At 43.2% G+C, this 26,214-nt stretch overlaps 1 protein-coding gene across 1 annotated transcript in view; it reads right to left on the bottom strand.

The window, feature by feature from the left end:
- Positions 1-26,214, bottom strand: part of col11a1a (collagen, type XI, alpha 1a) — a gene marked incomplete at both ends in the record, with an annotated part of 173,011 nt that overhangs the window by 99,759 nt on the left and 47,038 nt on the right. Inside the window, 13 exons of the mRNA XM_080751473.1 lie at positions 2,018-2,071; positions 2,595-2,648; positions 3,915-3,968; positions 4,732-4,785; positions 8,064-8,120; positions 10,511-10,594; positions 11,700-11,774; positions 16,320-16,382; positions 16,750-16,791; positions 18,233-18,295; positions 20,337-20,618; positions 23,069-23,167; positions 24,559-24,657. Of these exons, the coding sequence (XP_080607599.1) occupies positions 2,018-2,071; positions 2,595-2,648; positions 3,915-3,968; positions 4,732-4,785; positions 8,064-8,120; positions 10,511-10,594; positions 11,700-11,774; positions 16,320-16,382; positions 16,750-16,791; positions 18,233-18,295; positions 20,337-20,618; positions 23,069-23,167; positions 24,559-24,657 (1,080 nt within the window). The remainder of the gene's footprint in view (positions 1-2,017; positions 2,072-2,594; positions 2,649-3,914; positions 3,969-4,731; positions 4,786-8,063; positions 8,121-10,510; positions 10,595-11,699; positions 11,775-16,319; positions 16,383-16,749; positions 16,792-18,232; positions 18,296-20,336; positions 20,619-23,068; positions 23,168-24,558; positions 24,658-26,214) is intronic.

Raw genomic sequence — 26,214 nt, 5'->3', positions numbered from 1 at the left:
ATGTAATAAGTAACATATTACTCTCCTGAGTAATATTGCGCAACACTGTCGTCTAACACATGGTATTTAAATGCTGGCCCAAACAAAAGAAAGAGAATCTATCCTACCATCTTTTTCTAGCCCAAACCTCCAGGCTATTTTCTTTTTGCTATTCAGTGATACTAAGAAGAAATTTGAAAAGAGAGATCTAACAGTGACATGCCATGGTTGCATGGTAAGGTATGGAGCTACAGTACGGTACTGTATCTACAGTCATGTGTGCCATGACACGTTGACATGTTCTGCAAGAGTTCATATGTTGGCACAGACGCTTTCTACTTAATGCATGTCCATCGTTAGCGTTAAGCAAAAACAAAATCCATCTATTCACTGGATTTATTCGGAATCCATTCAGAGCATTGCACAGCCATTCATTCTGTCATTGTGTAGTAGCATATCGTCACTGTCGGGCAGAAACCTTGTATCTCCAAGTTTCAAATGTAAACCTTTTTTCAGCAAGCAAAGCCCTGCTTCATCATACAAGGCCGTCGCACAAAAGTAGTAAAAACAGCCGATCTACAAGCACACAACGCCTCGCAGCGCGAGGCGTTGTGTGCTTGTAGATCGTCTGTTTTCACTAGTTTAAGTCATTTTCAAAATGATAAATGCAAAACGAACGGTTTTGGACATACAAGGTTTTCACCCGACAACGACAATATACAGCGATTATGATCTTCAGTACAGACATGGACATTTTAAATCGGACCAATGAATGCTGCCAAGGTATGTGTTATTAAATCCAAAACTACTGTATGTCTGTCCCAACTCCAACTAATGGCTAATCCCTGATAACAGAGGGGTTTCATTTGATGCCAGTTGTGGGGTCTAATCATACGTACGTATCATACAGTTGTAAGCTGAAAAACATGCAGCTCAATTTGTTTCTCCAACCACACTGCATTCTTAAAATCTACCACTTCAACAATCTCTGTGCACAAATCTCATGGCTAATACGCTGGAATCTGCAATAATAAAATACCATTAATGGTATTTTTATTATCGCAAATTCCAGCTTATTAGCCACATTATATTTGACAAAATGACATGAGCATGTGTTGTGGTTTTCATAATGACATGACGCCAAAGTGTTTTACACAAGAAGGAATCAAGGATTTGCCTTTTGCGTTGGAGTTGTTTCATATGCAATAACTGGAAACGCTTTGAAGAAAGATCAAGAGGTCAATGCAGACCTCTCTAATTCATCATCATCTTGTGAATGTGCTCAGAATAAATTGTGTTCACAAACCAGTCTCATCTCTGATCTTAGAGACTATCTCTGAGACTTAAAAATGTATGTGTTTTACAATTACTATTTACAATTTAGGCATTTAGCAGATGCTCCTGTCCAGATCGACTTGCCAGTGCTCTCGTTTCTACAGTATCTCTTGTGATTCTAATAAACGACTCAAGGTTGATGTCACGCCCTGCTGTGCGTGGAGATCATGGCTGTACCAGTGTTGATTTCGTCGACTAAAACTATGACGAAAAATGTTCGTCAACTGCATTTTTTTCACTGACAAAAACTAAATAAAAACGAAATGAAAACTAAACTGTGATGACTAAAACTAAGACTAAATATATTGTCAATTTCGTCAACAAAATAAAAACTAGACTAAAACGTTAGGGAGGGACTAGTGGAGAAGAGAGTCATTTTATGTTTGGTTGGTCTCAGATGTTGCGTGCTGAAAATAGCAGATCTACAACGCGGTGAGCTTGTAGATCGGCTATTTTCAGCACACACCAAATGTAAACTCAGCCCTTACAATGTCATCAAGGCCTGCCAAAATGCATTTCAGTTGACTAAATCAACTGTAGATTTAGTCGCCGAAAAATCTTTTGATATTTAGTCGACCAAAATTAGACTAAAACAAAAACTTTTCAGGTGACTAAATTATGACTAAAACTAAATGACATTTTATTCAAAAGACTAAAACTAAATCAAAATTTGCTGTCAAAAACAACACTGGGCTGTACTCACTCTGTGTCCCTTCTCGCCAGGCAGTCCAGGCAGCCCGTCAAAGCCACGGTCACCCTGCAGGAAAACACAGGGGTTATACTGGGCGCTATCGCAGGGGCGACGGTATGAGCATCATCTCAGAATGTGCTATAAGACAGTGGTTCTCAACCTTTTCAGGCCGCGACCTCCAAAAGAATCATATTTTAACTGGGGACACCCCACCCCGACGAGCACTAAGAGTTGAGGCATTACATTTTGTATAACACTGTTCTATTGTGAGGCGTTGTGAGCATGTAGATCGGCTATTTTCACAATTTCTTAAAAAGTCCTTCAATTGTCACTTTAGAAATGTTCAGATACCCTCTATACACTCAAACTTTATGTTGGTTTGTTTACTGTTGAGTGGGAAACAATGTTGCACATTAAGTTAATCATCTGGGGACCCCCACCAAATAATTTGGGGACCGGACCCACAGGTTGAGAACCACTGCTATAGGCAACAGCCACGCAAACACAGAAAAAGAAAATGCCTTCGTTTTGCATGATGACGTGACGTGACGTAACGTCAACATCTTGACCCTCTGGAGAAGTCTTTTACCTTGGAGCCCGACTCTCCTGGCATTCCACGGCCACCATCAGCTCCGGCGCGGCCCTGGGACAGGTGAAGGTTTGGGGGCGAAGAGACGCGAAGGCAGAAAAGACAGGGAGACACGGGAGAAGCTATTGTCAATATGAAGCCCATAGATTTTACGTTGCACTGATCAGATTCATCTTTATTTTCACATCAAAGGTTCACGGGTGTAAAGAAGTGTGTGCTCCCTCGTTTGAAGGAGAGAGAGGATAGAGCAGGCCTCGTTCATTTTCGTGGGTGGTGGGGACATGTTATATCCAAGCTTGTGTCCTTTTGGAAAATGTACACTGTCTGATATGTATGTTTGATTATATAACATAGCTCAGGGGTAGAGAAACCGTTATTAGAGCACGAAGGGTTCCCGAAGGGTTCCCAGTTCGAATCCGGGCTCCCCCTGAGTGAATGTCGAAGGGTCCTTCCTTGGGCAAGACTCTGAACCCCTAATTGCTCCCGGTGAGCAGGTTGGTGCCTTGCATGGTTTCCTCCGCCACCGGTGTATGAATGTGTGTGTGAATGGGTGAATGTAATGCACAATCAGTTTATGACTCTTGGCCTGGTGGAGTGACTATCGTTGTGTTCCACATCCATTGGCATTATTCCTGTTGTGCCACAGCGGCGTCAGTTCAGCAAAAGCTAAGGTATGGCATCATGCGCGCGTGCAAGACACCAGTCATGATGCCATACCTTAGCAACAGGCATGAGGTGACACTTTTTTTTTGAGCGGTGGTCACACCGTCTCCTATACGTGGCCGTGTGTGTATGCGTGCGTGTGTGTCTGTCTGTATGTAGCCTGCAATACCTTTTCTGACCACACATGTTAAGGGAGGGGCGCTGTTGTTCAACCTCAGGCCAGGCACACTCACACTCACATTCACACACACACACGCACGCACACACACACACACACACACGCAGCCTCCACCGCTCAGTTCACACAAGTGTGATTTTTTAGGAGTACATTTTATTTTTTTCCCCCTGTAGCAAAGGTATGGCAGCTGCCATACCCTGCCATACCCAATTGACGCCTGTGTTGTGCCATTTTCAGACAGATTAACTGCTTTGCCATTGATCCTGGGATTTGAGGCCTTTTTTTAGGCATATATCAAGCATGCGTTTGTTGAGCAAGTCTCTCTCTCTCTCTCTCACACACACACACACACACACACACACACACACACACACACACACACGCACACGCACACGCACACGCACACGCACACGCACACGCACACACACACACACACACACACGTGGGCAGATTGGACCCAGGTCAGTGGGTTGACTCACCCTCTTGCCAGCTTTGCCAACTTGTCCCAGAGATCCTTGGACACCTCGAGGACCCTATGGAGGACACAGAGAGGGCACCCAGCCATGACTGGGCTAATCAACAATGTATAGCAGCTAGACTAGGTCATTAAGTGTCAGTGTGTCAGTTCTGAATGGGACATTAAGTGTCAGTGTGTCCGTTCTGAATGGGACATTAAGTGTCAGTGTGTCCGTTCTGAATGGGACATTAAGTGTCAGTGTGTCCGTTCTATACAGGACATTAAGTGTCGTGTCAGTGTGTCAGTTGTGATTATGGGACATTATGTGTCAGTCAGTTCTGGATCGATGTTATGTTGCCACTGTGTCAGTTCTGGATGGACTGTATGTTGTCACAGAGTCAGTTGTGGATTAATCGCTCAAGAACATATCGTCGTTGTCGGGTGGAAACCCCGTATCTCCAAGTTTCAAATGTGTACGTTCTTTCGCAAAGTAAAGCCCTGCTTCATCATACAAGGCCGTCGCACGAAAGTAGTGAAAACAGAAGATCTACGAGCACACAACGCCTCGCACCGCGAGGCGTTGTGTGCTTGTAGATCGGCTGTTTTCACTGGTTTAAATCATTTTTGAAATGATAAATGCAAAACGAACGGTTTTGGATATACAAGGTTTCCACCCGACAACAACGATATATATAGGGAACAAAACAGAGGTGGCGCTGTTTTTCCTTTTTCTTTGACAATGGCTAGCCAGATTGGTTGTGGATTCGCTTTATGACGTCTGTGTGTCAGTTGTGGATTAACTTTATTTATGTCGTCAGTGTGTCAGTAGTGTTTCATACCTGAGGACCTGGGTCTCCACCTTCACCCTTCAATCCACCTGAACCAGGTCTGCCCTGAGGAAAAAGACCATAAACTAAACAAAACTTGATTTGCATTTCTGGGCAAGTGGTCCATAACAATATATCTAGCAGAAAAACAACATTCTAAAGCCAACAGCAGATGGCGATGTTTACCCAACTATCTATCAATGTTTCAAAGCATTCTTTTTCCATGTTTCTCTGAGAGAGCTTGCTTTTAGTACAGAAGCATAATATGGATATTAAGGCCATTCATCCTTTAAAGGACAACTTTAGTTTTTTACAACAAGGGTTCATATTTTAGATTGTAATGAAAGAATATAAAAGATGAGTGTTAAAATTATTTAATTTACTTCTTTCTATTGTTTTAGAGAGTCTTATTTCAGTGGTTGGGGGCATGCGTACAAGTGGCTAAATATGTCATTTTACACAGAATAAGCCCATTCCCAAGATACAATGCAACCTTTCATGGTTGGATGTGACTTATGGGGTCTAGAAGTGTTACTGTAAATAGCAAAAAAGAAACTGCTGGGTTATTGTGTTTAAAAATACATATTTAGCCACTTGTACGCATGCCCCCATGCGTACGCATGCCCCACATTTTAGCACGGTAAACGCGATAAAACAATAGAACGAAGCAAATGAAAACATTTTAACACTCACTTTTTCTTTTCTCTAATTACAATCTAAAATATGAACCCTTGTTGTAAAATAACAAAGTTGTCCTTTAACTAAGGCTTCACCCAAGAGAAGTGACAGATATTTTGTTCTAAGTTGCAATGAGGGGAATTTGGTTACAGTTTCATCAAATTTTTAGCACTGCAAACTTAGAGCATAATGACAGGTATGTGAAATCCTTTTGATAGCGCCATAATACATATGAAGCCAAAGGTGCGGGGGTATATTAACATAATTGGACACTCGTTTGTCCTATGCTGTACTGTACTTAAGTCTAAAATTCTGTCGCAAAAATTGTTGGTCTAGGCAGAGAATTTGTAGGCATTCTGTCTGGCTACAGACAAGTAAGCTAGTGATTTGGCAATTACAGAGAGACATTAGCATCGTCAAACGGTTAGACCGTCTCAAAAGTCAGGTTTTCAACGTGTATTCAAACGAGGGAAAGTATATTCTTCGAGGCACTCGGATGTAAGCGAATAAAAAGCCTCAAATTATCTCATCTTGTTCACTGTTTCATATCTACTTGTTTCCACATTATCCATATACTAATTAGGGAGAGCAGTCAGTCAGTAGGTCACTCACAAAATGCATTATCTATTCACTCGCTTCAGCGACTGATCTCAAATTTAACATGGCATTGGCCATTAGCATTATACACACGGTGACGGAGCCCGAATTTCATTTTTCCCAAATTCTAGCTATTTTTTAGCGTTTCTTCACTCTACAGCTCTACAGCCTGTTGTCAGAGGAACAGACCCCTCCAGGCCATGGGATCTGTAGCCCCGGGCCCACACACACCTCTCTCACAGTTAGGAATGTTGCTCTCTCTCTCTCTCTCTCTCTCTCTCTCTCTCTCTCTCTCTCTCTCTCTCTTTCTCTCTCTCTCTCTCTCTCTCTCTCTCTCTCTCTCTGCATGGGTCACGCATGCAACGGGTGATGTGTGTCTCATCTTCCAACGGGTATAGAAAGATTATGTGGAGCAAATACATCCTCATACTTCTATTCACCTAATTTAGCTGTTAAATGATTTGTATCCATCAAAAGATATACACTCCTCCATGGGCTGCTCCTTACATTATGATGCTCCCACATATTCTCACGCACGCACCATGCAGTTACAGTTACTTTCCCCATAACCCACACTCTGCACATATTTTGCAGCACATATATTCGAACGGGTAAGGTCTAGTTTTAGCTTATTATCCTGCTTTCTAGCCAGTCGAAGGCCAGGTTGTTCTTTTTATACAAAGGCTATTTCTTCCAGCTCTTTCGCAGGGCCATTTTTCTCTTTGCCTGCAGATAAATAGTGGATCAAGTATCAACAAGTCTGAGAGAAAGGGGGGGGGGGGGGGGGAGGGGGTCGAGAGAGAATGACTGTGACATTTTCTTGGCAGCTGGAAGCATCTAGATAACGCAGCAAGTCAGCGATGTCATTAAGCTCCGCTACGTGACCACTCAGGGCTGATGCTGGGGACCATAGAGGTCTGAGCAGACCATTGTTTCATATCAGTTTCCTTTTAAAGTGCAGTACACTGGGACAACTTATATACCATTGTACTATAGACACACCAAAGCTGCTGTATGATCTAAGCCAGTGATTCTCAACCTTTAGATATGCTTTAGGCCAACATAATATCATTACTTACTGTACTAGTACTGTAAGTATACATGTAACCAGTTCTCTAGTTATATTAAATGGCTTGGTTGAATGCTCGATTGTGATTGGACAATCACCGTTGCTATGGACAGAGAGTGCGCACCATCCATCCATAAATCAATCAATCAATCAATCAATCAAGCAATCAATCAATCAATCAATCAATCTGTGATGCTTGGTTTTTGCCATCTTCAACATGGCAGCCATGTAAAGTTTAAACAAACACACTGTTATTTTATAGTCAAACAGTACAGTAAAAGTTGCAAACATCTGAAGTGAGAAATACATTTTGATTCATATTTGATCAACGACCGTGTTGCGCTGGACAGATAATATTCTAAAGGGATATAATGATTCACCGTGAGCAATGAGATCCTTTAAGAATCAATTACATACTGTTGTTGTTACATTTTGTGTCAATTTATTATCAACAGTAACAGTCAGCCAGGCAGACATTATTGAGAAACAAACACTGACTACTGAACTTTGTTCATTGTCCCTTTTGTATTTACTTACTGTATACATGTATAGTACAGAAATAATGGTGAAGGTACAGTAACTGTCAATCATTCAGACCCCCCCTGGAACCCCCCCCCAGTGACCCCTGGGGGTCATTGAGGGGGTTGATCTAAGCTTCTTATTTACTTTTCCTCTGACAATGCTGCATACAGAGCCATCTGCTGAATGGCGGCAAAATCCGCAAATATACTTTTCCAGTCCAAATAAATTAACATTCATGTTCCTCCTATTGTATTTGTGTATGTGTGTGTTGTTGTACGCACAGCTGTTTGCAGGAACAATACAGTGTGGACCTTTGGGCTTGTGTGTGCGGACAGTTAAGTGTGAGTTAAACACAGGTTTCACACACAGACAGACAGTGCTGCAGGCTGTGTCCATTCATGTTGTTTATTCAGCCATGCAGGCCCAGGGCATGAAGTGTGTTTGGTGGACGACGTAAAAAAAGAACATTGGAACTCACCACCGGCCCAGATCTTCCTGTCAGGCCCATGGGCCCAGAGGGGCCTCTCATAGCCAGCTGTGGGACCAAACAGAACAATGAGGTTAAACAAAGTGGCAGATGAATTAAATTAAGATGAAAAAACATCTGAATGGTCAACTCGAGTGACACTGCCTAAATAAAAGCTTCTGATTTCTTAACACATTCCCCGCCATTTGTTAATACCTTCGTACTCTCATTATGCCTCTGTCTCCATAGACTTCCATGTAATTCATAGTGCACTGATAATGTCATGTCCATGCCTAGATCATGCACCACGTGTGTGTACATTGCTCACAGCTTTCAAACAAAAATGAGTTAATGAGTTCATTGAGTTAAGGAATGAAGTTAAGGGGAATGAGTTAAGGTTCATTCCCACTGGACGCGATCAAGATAACGACGACGATATGCCGGCGTTCACATCAATAATGATGACGGCTTTATCGTCGTGGTAGTGGACGCTCCCATCCACTTCAATTGAAAACAATATTTTTTGTATCGTCCTCTTTATCGTCATCGCGCCCAGTGGGAAAGGGCCTTTAATGTTGAATATTGAAACACTGTCAGGTTATTATTTTCATAATGTATTTCTGTAAGTGGTGGATGTCTCGTTTTGGGAGAAACCAACTCCTTCCCCTCTTCTGTGTGTGTGTGTGTGTGTGTGTGTGTGTGTGTGTGTGTGTGTGTGTGTGTGTGTGTGTGTGTGTGCGTGTGTGTGTGCGTGCGTGCGCCTCGCGCTTGTGGACTAAGCTGAGGTAGTGCTTTTATGTTGCATCCAACGGGACCGCCGGCGCAGCTGTGTTCAGGGCCCTGTGATTGACAGAGGCTGATTGGCCCTTCCACTTGTTGGTTTCTGTAAGAGGCCCACCCAGCGCTTGAGGCCAGACCGGTCAGCATAGGACACGTGATAATGTCAATTCACGCGGCCCGGGGACTGTTTACCAGACTAGACTGACTCCCCACATCACCTCAAGGCCAAACCAAACCGTTCCCCCCTCACTGTGTTGTTGTCAGGGGTGTCGCACCAAATTCTGGGCCCCTGGGTACAAGGATTCACTGCGGGGCCCTTGTGCTTTAACTATTGAAAAATAGCAGATATACAAGCTCACAGCGCGGCACCGAGTGCCGCGCTGCGAGCTTGTAGATCTGCTATTTTTGAAAAATCATGAAAATCTTTGAATATTTCAAATCCTTCTGAGGTTTTTTGAAAAAACCTATGTTTCTATGTCAGTGGAGCTCAAACCTTTTCATGTGAAGGACCCCCAAAATGGTATGTATTTGGCCACGGAACCCCGTCTCAAAATATTGAGTTCCAGGGACCCCCCCAGAAGCAAAATTTGAGTTACAAATGTTCGCTTAAAAAATACATATTTTTCAAAGATTTGCACACATTTTCACGACTTTTCAAAAATAGCAGATCTACAAGCTCGCAGCGCGGCACCGAGTGCCGCGCTGCGAGCTTGTATATCTGCTATTTTTCAATAGCTAAAGTATAAAATAATGAAGGCCCCTCCACCTTGGGCCCTAGTAACTCAGTCCCACTTTCCTACCCCTTGTGACGCCCCTGGTTGCTGTCCACCTGTTGGTGCAGCCCAGCCCACCCGGTGGGGTTTGAGAACCCCCCGCAGTGTTTTTAACAGGCTGTCCTACTGTCTGTCCATCTGTTTTATGTGGCTGTCTGTCCGTCCTGCCCGCTCGGCGGGTCTCCTTATAGCCTCGCAGGGCCAAGAACAACCTCTGTACGCAAGGCATGCATAAACACATGCACGCACGCACGCACGCACGCACGCACGCACGCACGCACGCACACACACATACACATACACATACACATACACATACCAGTGGTGTAAAGTAACTAAGCACATTTACTTAAGTAATGTACTTTTTAAGTACAATTTTTTTGTATTTGTATTTGAGTATTTCCAATTTCCAATACTTTTACTTCGACTCCACTACATCTCGTATCAGAATATTGTACTTTTACTCCACTACAATTATTTGAAATGGGATATTCCGCATAATGAGTACTTTCTACTTTTGTTACTCAAGTACATTTTGATACCAATACGTTTCTACTTTTACTCAAGTACATTTTGAATTCCGGACTTGTACTCGTAAGGGTGCCCTCACACCAAAATACCTATAGTGGAATCCGCCAATGCATTTCAATGAGAATTGAGCGTTTTTTGCCAGTAGAAGATTTCTGCAAAAAACGCTCCATTCTTATTGAAATGCATTGGCGGATTCCACTATAGGTATTTTGGTGTGAGGGCACCCTAACAGAGTATTTCTATATTGCAGTATGGATACTTTTACTTTAGTAAAATATGTGAATTTTTCCACCACTGACGCACGCACGCACGCACGCACACACACACACACACACACACATACAATTGGATCCACAGCCATATTGCACTCCTCACCCTGGCCTGGGACAGGATAGCTTGAGCCTGGGCTTCCTGGGCAGACACCACCGGACCCTTCTCTCCATCCCCACCAAAACGGAACTGGAACACAATTAGCCACACAATTCAGTTCAGTTCAATTCAGTTCAGTTCAGTTCAGTTCAGTTCAGTTCAGTTCAGTTCAGTTCAGTTCAGTTCAATTCAATTCAATTCAATTCAAGCAAAGCAGAAGTGTACACACAAACGCACACACACACACACACACGCACGCACGCACGCACGCACGCACGCACGCACGCACGCACGCACGCACGCACGCACGCACGCACGCACGCACGCACGCGCGTGTAGATTTTTAGATAAACCAACACTGAAGAACTACTCATTCCATAAGAACAATGGTTTATCAAACTTTTTTAAATGTATTTCAAGGACCCACCACATTATCTTTTTTAATATAAAAAATGGAAAAGGATTTTTCTTTAAATATATAATTTAGATTATTTCTTTTTTAATATAAATATTTTCTTCTAGGGATCCCTGGCACAAACTCTTTTCAGATGGGGGTTTGCATCCAATTGCATATCAATTTGGGGGTCCTTGTCATGTAAAGCAGTGGTTCTCAACCTTTTAAGGCCGCGACCCCCAAAAAATCATATTTGAACTGGGGACCCCCCCCCCCCCCCCCCCCCCCCCACCCTGACTAGCACTAAGAGTCGAGGCATTACACAGTTCTGTTGTGAAAATAGCAGATCTACATGCTCACAACGCCTCGCGTTCCAAGGCGATGTGAGCATGTAGATCGGCTATTTTCAAGATTTCTGCCTCTAATATTTGACAATTTGGCCAATGTTTAATTTGTCATTTTAGAGGTATTAAAAAGTCCTTAAATTGTCACCTTGGAAATGAGCAGATACCCTCTATACACTTAAACTTTGTTGGTTTGTTTACTGTTGAGCGAGAAAACAATGTTGCACATTAAGTTAATCATCTGGGGACCCCTCCAAAATAATTTGGGGACCCCGCTGGGGGTCCCGACCCACAGGTTGAGAACCACTGCCGTAAAGGTTAGAGAAGCAGTGCATTAGGAGGCACAGCACCCCCCACAGAACATGGCGGCCGCTATGAGCGCCGCATCGCTCCAATGAACCGCAACGGGCCAATGAGGTGTCTACGTTTATGTATCTGTGGTTGGGGGTCCACTTACGGGCAGCATCAGCATGGTACCTGGGGGTCCTGGAATACCGTCAGCACCGGGGAGGCCAGCACGACCGTTGGGACCCTGGGAGAGAGGAAGAGATGGAGAAAGAGGGGGGTTAGATAGTCCAGGGTTCCCACACATTTTTACCAATTCATTTCCAAAACTTTTCCAAAACTTTTCCAGAATATTTAACCCAATTTCCAGGACTATATCTATACTATAATTTTGCGAATGTCTGAGTGAGTGTCTGAGTGAGTGTCTGTCACAGCGTTTCTCCTCAGTGGCTGGAGCAATTGATCTGAAATCGCATCACCATAAGCATATGAACACACCTGACATAACTGTGAAGCCCGTTTGTCACTTTCACAAATCGTATGCTGTATATTAGCATTTTTATGGTGTATCTACTATCTATTCTGCATCTAGCATGAGGCACATCTATTCTGCATCTAGCTTGAGGCAAAATGTTTAACCAGCTCTGTGTGTGTGTGTGTGTGTGTGTGTGTGTGTGTGTGTGTGTGTGTGTGTGTGTGTGTGTGTGTGTGAGTGTGTGTGTGGTGTGTGTGCGTGTGTGTGTGTGTGTGTGTGTGTGCAGGCGGTGTGGGGCGGGCGGGCTGGGGGGGGGGGGGGGGGGGGGGGGGAACGTATCTCTGTAGCCATTAAACGAAACGGGTTTCTTACATTGATGCTCCTCATCATGCAAGCACCAGTTAAAGTTACTTTCCATCCCTCATATACTGTGTGCACAGTGCACATCCCATAACCCACACACTGCACATCATTTTGGAGCTCATATCTTTGAACGGGTAAGGGATAGGTAACAATAATTCAGCTCGCTTATTAACAAGTCGCTTACTACTATGCGCAATGCCCAAAGACAGGTAGTGTATGCCAGTGGTTCTCAACCTTTTCAGGCTGTGACCCCCGAAATAATCATATTTTACCTGGGGACCCGGCACCCTGACGAGCACTAAGGGTTGAGGAATTTTGTATAACACGTTTCTATTGTGAAAATAGCAGATCTACATGCTCACAACGCCTCGCATTTCTGCCAATAATATTTGACCACTTGGCCAATGTTTAATTTGTCATTTCACAGGTATTAACAAAATCAATAACCAAAGACAATGCATAGCTATTTTTTCCAGGACCTTCCAGGACCCTTGATCAATTCCAAAACTTTTCCAGTACTGGAAAAATATTTTTATAATTTCAAATATTTCCAGGAATTTCATGACCGTGGAACCCTGATAGTCTCGCGTCACCAAGACCGTTGACTCCCACAATTCGCAAATGCTCCCGCCATACAGTCTGGGAGACGGAAGTTCTGAGTACCTGGCTTGAGAAGCGATAAAGTGGATGTGAATTCTCCTCCCCACTTCTGTTTCGTTATTACAGTCGCGCCCATTTATCTTAAAGAGGCCGGTACCATAGTTTTGTTCTTTTTCTGGTTTTCATGTGTCTATGAGGTTGACAGTACTTCATTAGACCCCCTGGTATGGTTCTTATGAGCAATTATGTATTCCCTTTGTATTTTGGGTTTCTTCCTCGAGGCTGCCACCTTGTGGGTCAAAAGTGCCGATCCAAAAACACAGATAGAGTGACATCATATACACATCCCCTCCCCTTTTACCATTCACCCAACACACGTGGGTGTGGCTAACTTCAGCTGCATTACCACCCACCATGACAACCAGGCATGCTTAATGAACTGGTGGGTGTGGCCACATAAAAACCTAATTTTAACTCTTTCTGTACACTTTTTTGGAAAAAATCTTCCTCCTAGTATTATCATAATAGCTGATAATCATGTTTTAGGGGGGGGGGGATTATGGCACCCCATCTTTAATATAAGTGAAAATCATCTAAGCATATATTGCTGCTTATCAGAAAAGACATTTTAAAATATATTTTTGTGAACGGAAATGCCAGCTTCGGTTACTCGGAAGGTTCCAGACTCTATATAGCAGGGGTTTTCAAAGTGGGTGACGGGGCACCCTGGGGTGCCGCGACGGCAATCCAGGGAGATAATTAGATAATATTTGAATTTATTTGGACACTTATTAAATAAGTCTAACCAAAAAAGGCTGTTATCTCAACGTTTTTCTCGCAACATAATCACTAAAATATCGTCACTGTCGGGCAGAAACCTCGTATCTCCAAGTTTCAAATGTGTACGTCTTTTGGTAAAGCAAAGACTTGCTTCATCATACAAGACTTTCGCACAAAACTAGTGAAAAGAGCCGATCTACAAGCACACAACGCCTCGCGATAAGAGGCGTTGTGTGCTTGTAGATCTGCTGTTTTCATTAGTTTAGTAAATTTTATAGATGATAATACAAAACGAATGGTTTTGGACATAGGCCTACAAGGTTCCACCCGACAACGATGATATGCTATAAATATAAGGTACTGGGAGTGAAAATGATAATGTAGGGGTGCCTCGGATTAAAAAAATATTTATGGGGTGCCCTGAGACAAAAAGGTTTGGGAACCCCTGCTATATAGCATTCCGAGATTGTGGAATAGTTGTCTGGCTACGCGAGACTAAGGATTAGATGAAAAATAATCTATCAGGAGACTACAAGGGGAGGTAAATATAACTGCCGCAGTTTTGTTCCCCTTGAGTAATCGATATATATATATATATATATATATATATATATACACGTAACACACATCATGTTGTGAGCTTGTAGACCTACTATTTTCAGTGTGCAACACCGGCGTGCAACGAGTATAAATCAGGCCCAATTCCAACCCTAAACCCTAACCCCTAAGCTCTAAATGCCTATAGTGTGTGCCAACAGTGACGCAATTGTAGTCCTTAGCCGCCATGTTTTGGGTCAAAACACAGGTGTTTCAATTGTTTGATTGCATAGAACTAATGCTTTACTCCAATCAGAACACCTGTGTAAGGCTGTGTTGACCCAAGAAATGGCCGCTCTGGAACTACATTTTGGCACACCCTATAACCACAACCTGCACATTTACCTAATACTCTACGGTAACTCTAAACACCCTTTTTAACCATAACAACAAGCATTTCTCCTCAATCTCATCTATGTCTCAAATTATACTATACTTGTGAGCAGAGGCGTCAATTGGGTATGCCAAGGTATGGCAGCTGCCAGCTGCCATAACCCTGGCTACAAGGGGAAAAAAATTAAATGTACTTCTTAAAATAAATTCCTCATGCCTGTTGCTAAGGTATGGCAACATGACTGGTGTCTTGCACACGCGCGAAGACCAGTCATGTTGCCATACCTTAGCTTTTGCTGAACTGACGCCACTGCTTGTGAGGACATTTAGCTGTCACAAGTATAGTAATACAAGTACACACACATGCACGCACGCACGTACGCACGCACGTTACGTACCATCATGAAAAATGTCTGTCGACTACCTTTTTTAACTAACAAAAACTACACCAAAACTAAATGAAAACTAAGATATGATGACTAAACTAAGACTAAATGTATTGACAATTTCGTCAACAAATAAAAACTAGGCTAAAATGTTAGGGAGGGACTAGTGGAGAATTGATCCGGTAGAACTAACAGACAATTCAATTTATGTTCGGTTGGTTGCGCTCGGGTGTTGCGCTCTGAAAATAGCAGATCTACAAGCTTTTAGATCATCTATTTTCAGCATAAAACCACGTATTAAATCAACATCAAGGCCTGACAAAATATTTTTTGACGACACAATCTACTGTAGATTTAGACGACTAAGATCTTATGATATTTAGTCGACTGAAGCTAAACTAAAACTACAACATTTCAGATGACTAAAATATGACTAAAACGAAATTACATTTTATTCAACACCGTTGCACGCACGCACGCATACACGCATGCAAGCAAGCACGCACGCACGCACGCACGCACGCACGCACGCACGCACGCACACACACACACACACACACACACACACACACACACACACACACACTCACACACACATGCTGGAGGGGGGATGCTGGTGTGATTAGCATGTGTCCTGCCCCCTAACCCTCCTTCAGCAGACAGAAAAGTCCTGTCTGTCTCTAAAGCCATGCCACTGTCTCCTGTCCAAAACCAACATCCTCTTCCATGACTGCTGGCGTGTGTGTGTGTGCGTGCTTGCATGTGTGTGCGGCGCGTGTGTGCATAATGCATGTGTGCGTGCGTGCGTGCGTGCGTGCGTGCGTGCGTGCGACGTGCGTGCGTGCATGGAAGAGTGCAGTGAGTTTCAGGACCTAATGAGCTATGCACTAATGATCAATTATAACATTTGCCAAAGGAAAGTCAATACAATGAGCATTAACGTTCTCTTTTCAGTGTGAGTTTCAGAATTTGGCAAGTTAGGCTACTCATTCATCTCAACGAGTCACCCCTGCGCTGTTGGTGAGGTCAGTAGACAAACTGACCCAGTACAACCTTAAAGTATAGAACCCCCCCCCCCCCCCAACACACACACACACACACACACACACACACACACACACACACACACACACACACACACACACACTCACACACACACACACACACACACACACACACACACGCGCGCGCACACACACACACACACGCAAACACACACATAAAAGTGGGTTGAACAGGGACATAAATAGCGACTCACCCTGTCGCCAGGATCTCCAGCAGCGCCTGGGGGTCCTTGCAGACCGGAGGGACCAGGAAGACCCTAAAGGAAAGACAGCCATGAAGGGTCAGCAAACGCACCCTCAACCTCCTGAGTCTGTGTCATTTCAAACGCACCCTCAACCTGAGTCTGTGTCATTTCAAACGCACCCTCAACCTCCTGAGTCTGTGTCATTTCAAACGCACCCTCAACCTGAGTCTGTGTCATTTCAAACGCACCCTCAACCTGAGTCTGTGTCATTTCAAACGCACCCTCAACCTGAGTCTGTGTCATTTCAAACGCACCCTCAACCTGAGTCTGTGTCATTTCAAACGCACCCTCAACCTGAGTCTGTGTCATTTCAAACGCACCCTCAACCTGAGTCTGTGTCATTTCTGAACGTTTCTTGTTGTGTAATAAATATACTCACAGCTGGACCAGGAGGGCCGGGGGGTCCTTCGATCAGCATGCCCTGGGAAAAGACAAGCAACATTCTGTCATGTTAACAACCAGGGGTCAGAAGCAGCCAAGTGCATTTACTTAAGCATTGTACTTAAGTAACATTCTGAGGCATTGTTTCTTCCTTTATTTGAGTATTTCTATTTACATATCGTTGCTGTCACCTCAACGAAACCTTTTTTTTTTCGTAAATGAGTTGGTCATACTACCAAGCGTCACACAAAAGCATCAAAAGTAGCAGATCCACAAAATCCTCGAAAATAGCTCTTTTCAGCTTGTCAACCTGCTACTTTTGATGTTTTTGAATTTGAATCCTGAAAAGTAACATTTTGGACATATGAGGTTTCCACCCGACAGAGACACGATACTGTACTTATACTGCTTTTTTCCCCAGCTTTATTTACAAGCAATAGTGAGGACAAATGATGTGAAGATAATGTTGAAATTGGGTGAAGTGCTCCTTTAGGCCCCCTTTAATATTTTGGCCATTAAAAATAAACCTTGGCAATTGAAAAATAGGAACTTATTTAAATAAAAGCAGATCGATCTAACATTTGTCAAGAGGTTTTGAATTTCCTTTTCCAAACGTTCGCCTGTAATGACATGGCCAAAATAGTCACGTCAGGGTAGGGTGACCAGACGTCCCATTTTACCCAGGACAGTCCCGTTTTCAAGCTACGTGTCCCGGTGTCCCGACAAATATCTCTAAAACACTAATATGTCCCGGTTTTCAACATTCACTACAAAATTGTCCCGTTTTTTGCCAGAATTAAAATAATAGTAGCTGTTTTCAGTGGTTGCATAGACATTTATCATGTTCTTTTCATGAAAACATGCTCACCTAACCAATCAGAAAAAAGGAACAAATTCATTGCGTGTCTGAATTCAACACTGAGCCTGTTTGTCAATTACTCACTGCCTGTTTGCAACCCTGCGGTGCGTGTGTGCGCGTGCACGAACGTTAGAGAATGGGCACACGCGTGTGCGGTAACGTGCGCATTGCTTTTAGGGTCCCAGTTTTAGGCAACAGTGTTTTACGTCCCGGTTTGAGTGGCTGGAAATATGGTCACCCTACGTCAGGGTCAAAAGGTTGTTAAAAGGATCCCTGGCTAATAATAAGCCTTATTATGCCTTAATACGTTATAATTACCCTCTATAACAAATTAGTTTACCGGTAGTTAAAAACACCTAGAATATTGTATTTATTTTATAAATGGTTGATCTTTCACTCAATAGGGACACCTCCCGTCGTGAGTTGATGTCCATGTGTGGTCCAGCCCTATGGAATGTATGGAATCCATGTGCTGACAAAAGTTATTTAAAACAATGCTTTGATCCTTTTAAGGTGATAGTTTGTGTAAAGTCGCAGGGACTGCGTCAACAGAACTCTCCCTCTGGACCAACCAATACGATCATTTGGAGCAGTTCAGGGTTGTGTTTTTGGGGGGTCTTACAGGTTCGATCACCGCTGGTTCGCCCTTCTCTCCTTTCTCACCCAAGCCTCCTGCACCTGCAACCTGAGAGGTAGAAAGCAAACCGCTGGGGTTAAGATGCATCCCATGCGCTCTGCAGTCCGTGGGTAGATGAAAGGGATAGTTCACACCCAAAGTGCAGACTTGAATTCATGGATATTTTGTTGTTTTTGTCGCATTCCTAAGCCAATAATTTCAGGAGACTCTTTGTGTCTCCATAGGGAACAAATCAATCTCTTTGTGTCTCCATAGGGAACAAAGCAGGCTCTGTTTTGCCTCCATAGGGAACCACTGCTGGTCCTCACATTATTGGCTTAGAAATGTGACAAAAACAAAAGAATATCCATGGATTCAAGACTCCATGGCGTGAGTAATCGATAGAAAAAAAGTCATTTTGGGTTGAACTATCCCTTGAATATTATAACAATGGTGAGCAACAATGAATGAGAAAGTGTTTCAACTACAACAAAAAAAGAAGAATATGCGCTGCATAAAGATAGGATAAATACAACCGTTTGAACAACCACGGCTGAAACACCAATCGATATCATATTCTTTTGTTTAGCTACTCGGAAAGGGAGTGAATAAAGATAGATATGAACTACTGCGAAGATGATGGTTTCTAAAACAGGCACAATGTGTTAGTAGATCGGAAAAGAGCGATGGTGGACCTCGAGAGAGTAAAAACCTCTTGACATGCAAACACTCACATAATATCAGCATACGGAAGTCACAGATAAATGACACGTCACCAAACAAACCCAGTGTTCATGTGAAATGATCATTCTTTTGCACTTTCTCAACTGGAACGGATGAGTGAAGACGTAATTTGTGCAGTGTGCGTGCATGCATGTGTGTGTGTGTGTGTGTGTGTGTGTGTGTGAGTGTGTGTGTGTGTGTGTGTGTGTGTGTGTGTGTGTGTGTGTGTGTGTGTGTGTGAGTGTGTGTGTGTGTGTGTGTGTGTGTGTGTGTGTGTGTGTGTGTGTGTGTGTGTGAGTGTGTGTGTGTGTGTGTGTGTGTGTGTGTGTGTGTGTGTGTGTGTGTGTGTGTGTGAGTGTGAGTGTGAGTGTGTGTGTGTGTGTGTGTGTGTGTGTGTGTGTGTGTGTGTGTGTGTGTGTGTGTGTACACTGGGCAGACAGCTGGCTCTGTGGTATGGGTTAATTGCTGTGCCCTGGGGCTTATTGGGAGTGATATGTCACTGACAGACTGCTTGTTAGAAACTGAGGAGGAGGAGAAAGAGGAGGAGTGTGTGCGTGTGCGTATGTTAGGGCTGTCACGATATGACATTTTACATGACGATTAATAATTGCGATTAACAATTTAATTGTGTTTTTGTCGTTGATAATTACATTTCTCTTCGGCTTTTAGGCTTTGAAGTCGCACATGGCAGATATGACACATAACCTAAATATGCAAAGAAATTACTGACATATTTGACAACTTTCTACTTAAAATATAACATTGGTAGTGGAAATAGCCGATCCGCGACGCGTTGTGAGCTTGTAGATCTGCTATTTCCACTATTTCTAAAAATGTTTGTAAATGTATGAAAATGTTTCAACATTCACGATTATGACGATTATGACAAAATATTTGCAATTATGTCAAATAATTGCGATTAGAGGATTATGTAATAATTGTGACAGCCCTAGCGTGTGTGTGCGCGTGTGTGTGTGTGTGTGTGTGTGTGTGTGTGCGCGTCCATGTGTGTGTGCTTGTGCGTGTGTGTACGTGTGCGTACGTCCATCAAACCCGGGGGATATGATGTAAGAACTGGGTGAATATGGTCAGTATATGACTTACAGTACTACATCACCAAGCACCTGCCAAAATGACACAACACCACAACAGACATGGGTAGAAGGGGGGTATAGACGTCACCCCACACACATGACAATAACATATTCCCCATGCCAAGCTTGTCGACCAGGCATGCGACAGAAGTCAGACAGTCTCCAGAGACGCGTGTAAACACAGCAACTATACAGAACACGCTACGGGAGATCATGCACACACCCCCCGGTGGTCGTATATGGACGTCGTGCGGGGTCGCGGAGGGGGCGGGTGGGGGGTGAGGTATACTTACGGCGCTCTCCGAGATGTCGGTTTCGGCGGCCACCCCGGGCCCCACCTGGTCGTCGAAGGGGTTAGCCGTGGGGTTGGGTTCCGTGCCAAACTCATCATAAAGTCCATAATCATACACCTTCCTGTCAACCTCGCCCAAGTCATACTCCTTTAGGTCATACTCCTTAAAGTCATACGCGTTGGCGCCGGGGTCCACGTTGGCGCCCGCCGTTTCCGGGGCAGCAACGGTGACCACGGGAGTGGCGTCGGTGACCAGGTCACCGACGGCGGGCTCCTCCGCGGCCTGTTAGGGGCGTTACCCAAGCCAAGGAGCAGCGGGGGGGGGGGGGGGGGGGGGGGGGAGAAGTGTCAGGGAATAGGGATGTTAGTTAAGCGAGTTTTGAGGCCAAAATAAAAATGAATTATCCATTATCAAAGCTTTGCAGTTTGTAAATGAATTTCAGCACAATCTACGGTCTACAGTATGGCAATGGTAACACCTTATTTATATCCCGAAATACTTCCAATTATGGGGGGTGAACTGGGGGTGAACATTGGGTGAAGAGATTTGGTGTAGAGGGATATACTGGGGGACCTAATAGTATAGAGCCCTAGGTTAGGGTTAGGAAATATACATACTGTACTCTTCAGCCACAATATGAATTAAGAAAGGTTCCCCATGTGGCTTAGCCTTTTTAATCACATTATCACTAAGTCCTGGGTTCAAATCTGACTCAGGGCTTGTGTTGAACGTCAACCTCTTTCTCTACTATATTGACCTCCTGTCTCTTCTCACTGTCTACGTGAATGAAGCTGGAAAGGCTTAGAACATGTATTGATTATTATTACTGATATATGTTGTATTCCTTCACATGGTATGTACATAGTAGTAAGTTATGCTTAGTAAACACAGTGATCTCTGTGATCGTGTACATTCTGCAGCATGGGCTGCAGTTTACCTCAGGCTCACTAGGCTAAATTATGGGGAATAAATAAAGTGTTACCGTTATGATTGAAGGATATCATTATCGATATATATGACAATCAAATGGTAGTCAATCATACACGTCTGAGACAGACTTGATGTTATCGCAGTCTTTCTACCGACATCATACAATCACACAATTGATGTGTTGATATGTGGTCCCGTTAATGGCTGATTTATACTAATAGTTGTATGCCGGTGTCTCATGCCTGGGGAAAACAGCTGAAAGCGTGTAGATCTGCTATTTCCGGAACAAGACACCACCAGCACATAACCATGTATAAGTCAGGCATAAAGAAAGACTGAGATAGATGAAGCATGTCTGAAATGACAGGAAAAAGCTTCTTTTTTGTTCATGAATGGCAAATCAATCAGCAAAATGTAGTCATGTGCAGCAACACAGTATGAGGTACATCAAAAAGCAAAATGTAGTTGTGTGCAGAAATACAATGTGCATCATAGAACTCGGTGTAATTTACTGTCCAATCGATGCGTTTTACGACGTTTTCAATGGCCAATTATGATGACTTTATCATGTGATTTAACCAAGACACCACACACACTTGTATTTGGCACAGCACCACAACCACAAGTCTTACAGAAAATAACATTTTATATCATTTTGAAGAATGGCTGTTGCGTATTTTAGCTCTGGTGGATGGCTAAATGGATGTAATTATACAGATATACATGGCAAGTGCTCCCATCACATCAAATTATATTGTGCTCATGACGCCAGTGTAATCACATCCAATTTGGCAAACACCATTATAGCCAATGCAATTTCATAGTTGGCTGCGAGGTGATTTCTGCCCAGTTGATCAGAGTTCATTTAGAGGCAATTAGTGGAACTGGAGATCAAAAGCAGCTAGGCCAACAGAACACATGGCGGATGCAGTGGTTCCATGTCACACCAATGAATTCACTTCAATTCCATCGAGGCACTGCTCTCGATGCAATTTACTGGGACGTCTTAAATCCTGAGTAAGGCTGCAAGTCTCGTCAACTATCCAGCTTCTATGGTTAACACAACGAGTATCAATCTTTGTGTGACAACTTTAACGTACGGTACGTCCTTAACAACATAAGGCTTTATTTCCTATGCCTCGTGTGCTGAAGCATCTCCAAATTTAACGAAAAATTGGGGTAACATTATCTTCATCTCCATTTAACGCTGTGTTTAGGATTAGCCGGAAGGTTCACGGGAAAGGCCCCCAAATTAGCCCCCACACCGGAGTAAGCGAACATAACCGTGAAAATGTCCTTGCTCATTTCTCATTTCAGAATTTGACATACTTTAGAGCCCACATAGTGTGAAACACATCAAACGTTTACTTGGTTCATTCGAAAGAGCAAAGTATCGGGTTGATTCTCTGTTGGTTGTAAACCATTTCCCAAATATGGGGGGCTGGGAAAAAAGCTGCAGCCTTAGCCAAGATTGACCTAAATTGCAGTTGAGCTACACATTTCCTGCAAGGTCGGTCCACCATGTCACTTTGTGAGAAAATCAGAATAAATACAAAAAAACATGGTGTACACTGCACAGCAGGGAAAATGCATTGTAGCTCGGTTCTGCCAACAGCAAAGCCCTACTATAAAGTAGGTTTGGGGGTAAAAACACAACAATTGCCTCCAATTGTTTTGTCTTTGTCATTTCATACCAGGTACTTCCTCGCGGTCATGTCTTCCCGGCTCACACCGAAAAACACCTCTAACTTTTTTCTTTTTAAAGTAGCCCAAAGTGAAGATGGAAGAAAAAAAACATTTACCTCGCTGGGTCCGGTCACGGTATCGGGAGACTGAGTTTGCGCACCGCCTACGGTTCCGTAGTCAGTGTCTGTATAGTACTCTCCTTCTACATTGTTAGGCTGAGTTGCGTTGGAAAACAAAAACAGGGAAAGAAGAATAAAAGGATGGGTTAACACAGAAGCTCAATACAGAGGTTAATTGCTCGGGGATCATCTCGCGCTAAAAGACTCCACTATAGCAACTACAGAGAAGAGGGGTGTCGGCTACAGAAGATCTTGTTCCACCATCATAGATTTTCCCGCCGTTGTTCTGAGGGCAGGGAAGATCATGATGGGATCTCGTTCGTGGTTTCGCTCGTGGTGATTATTACCCTAAAATCGCCCCTGTGTCGCGCCGGCGCTGTGGCCTGGTACCCAGGCATCGGTCGCTTCTTCTTAGCGGCAAACTTTTTAGCTGGTGATTTTTTGGCGGCCAAGAACTTTAAGGGCTTGGGCTTAGATTTACTGAGGGACTTTCTGCTCCTCTTCTGTTTCATGGAGACGCTACGTTTCTTTCTCTGCAAGGAGGTTGCGGGCAACAAAGAACACCAAAGACAAACACAGCACATTTATAGAAAGAAAGAATGAAGAAAGTGGAACTTATTTGAGATGATGTGAGGGGGGAAAAGACCAGGGTCAGACAAAAACACAAAACAGACAGTGTTGGGGTTGTGTTTCAGAATCGCTTCAGAACTATCAGTCTATGATAAGGCGGCGGCTAGTGCTATTAGACTGCTTTGCCATGGTTCTTTAAATGCAAGACGTGTGTTGCTGAGATCTGATAATAAATACAATAGTCCAGGGGTCTTCGAAGTTTTCAGGCCAAGGACCCCTTAGCTGGGAGAGAGATTGAAGCAGGGACCCCCACAACCTTTTCAGAGATTCCGTATAGCATCATCGTTTGACAGCTCAATCATCAGTGTATTTTGGATTCATGTCAATTTGTGTTTTCAGATACGTATTTAACCACTTGTACTGTCAATCCTTAACTTGACATTTCACTCTGTACTTAGTCTGCTCTTTTTCCCCACTACACCAAACATCTTTGCCGAAAATAGCCGATCTACAAGAGGCGTTGTGAGCTTGTAGATCTGCTGTTTTTGGCTAACGTTCTCAGAATATGGACGCTAGGATTCAAGTGGTTAATACAAAAAAGGAGAAAAAATGCTTCTATCACTCAAAGATTTGGAAGACCCCCTTTAGTAACTCTGAGGACCCCCTAGGGGTCCCGGACCCCCTGCTGAAGACCCCTGCAATAGTCCTTAAAGACATGCTGGAGCACAACCGGACACTCATAGCAGAAGGTATTTGATGAGTGAGAGAAAGTAACACAATGACATGGGTGAGACGCATGGACACACAAGACAACTGCAGCAGAGAGCAGGACGACTGACAGGACGAGACGTCACTTCACGGGACACACGTTTGTTTGTTTGTTTGTTTTCTTTTCTTTCTGTTCCTCCAAAATTTACCTGAGGTACGTCAGAATAGTCTCCAGTTGGAATGGTCTCTGTGGCGGCTCCTTCAGAGTAATCATAGAACTGAGTGTAATCTAAGTCATCAAGAGAGTACTGGAGAGGTCAAGGGAGAGAGAGAGAGAGAGAGAGAGAGAGAGAGAGAGAGAGAGAGAGAGAGAGAGAGAGAGCGAGAGGGAGGGAGAGGAGCTGTTAGCATTAGCATCACTGTTGCAAAGTGGAATTAGAAGATAAATAAATATAATTATGAGCATTAAAAGCACAATGACACTTTAGTAGATGTTCCGGTTGTGTAGCTACTGTACCCTGCCATGATGTAACTTGGCACCTTTGCGAGATATCTTGCTCTGTTGCTCTGTTGACAACAGCATCTTCATTGACTTACATTGCAAGGCCTCAATGTCAAGCTTTAAGCACACAAACGAACGCTTACAAAGCAGATTATGCAACATCAGAAAACCCAGTATGGATTTTTTGTTTACTTGTTTACAAATATGTGTTGCAAATATGTGTCAACTACTGTACATTTTGATGTAGCTGTAGTCTACTGGTATTTGTATTAGGAAGAAGACCCGGAATGGATCTGTGGATTCGGATGCAGATCTTCAAACAGTAAAATCAACTGGAAACTTAAAGGGGAAGACCACTCATTTTCAAAATTGATCTATGTCATTAATATACCTTAGAGGAGTTGTGTAGGGGGGGAAAAAAAAGGTTTCCCCCTTTCTGTGTTGCCTAGAACTGGAGGATTGATTTTGGGGTTTGTCTTGTAAATCACACCGAGTGTGAATTACAAGTGAGTTACCCCAAAATCAATCCTCCAGTTCTAGGCAACACAGAGGGGGGGGGATTTTTTTTTTTTTTTTTACACACAACTCCTCTAAGGTATATTAATGACATAGTTCAATATTGAAAATGGGTGGTCTTCCCCTTTAAACATTTTCTTAACAAATGCCGTACTGAGTTTTATGATATTGGGCAGAATCTGCTTGTTTGTGTTCATTTAGGTTAAACAGTGACTTTACAAGCTGTGCAATTAAATGTAATTCAATGAGGAGGCTATTAGGAATATAATGTCTAATCAACAGAGCGGAGCAAGATTTCTCGCAGAGTCACGAGTTACAGGTAACTCCAAAACCCAAACATCTACCAAAGTCGTATTATGCTTTGGTAGCCTATTCATGGCAAACAATTAGCTGAGTGAAGTATTGTCCCAATAATATGACGGAAGCATATTTATCTGCAGAAAACACATGAAGTATTGATGCAGTCATCAATAATTCGCTGTACTGCATGGTCATGTATTTGGCTGACAGTGTTAAAAAATAACATCTGCAAAGCAAGGTTAGAGCTTGTTGATAAGAAAATTAACTCAACTAATCAACACACAAGTAGGGCTGTCACGATTATGACATTTTACATGACGATTAATTGTCTCTCAAATATTTGCGATTAACATTTTAATTGTGTTTTTTTGTCGTTGACAATTACATTTATGTTTGGCTTTTAGGCTTTGAAGTCGCACATGGCAGATATGACACATATCTGCCTATCTAAATATTTAACCTACAACCTAAATATACAAAGAAATTACAGACATATCTTTATACTTAAAAAATAACATTGATAGTAGACGATCTACAAGCTCAAAAC

The sequence above is a fragment of the Nannobrachium achirus genome (genome assembly GCF_963921795.1).
Source record: "Nannobrachium achirus genome assembly, chromosome: 21".
In the NCBI taxonomy this organism is placed as follows: Eukaryota; Metazoa; Chordata; class Actinopteri; order Myctophiformes; family Myctophidae; genus Nannobrachium; species Nannobrachium achirus.
Note: the sequence above shows the minus strand (reverse complement) of the source record. Positions and strands in the feature narration are given on the sequence as shown.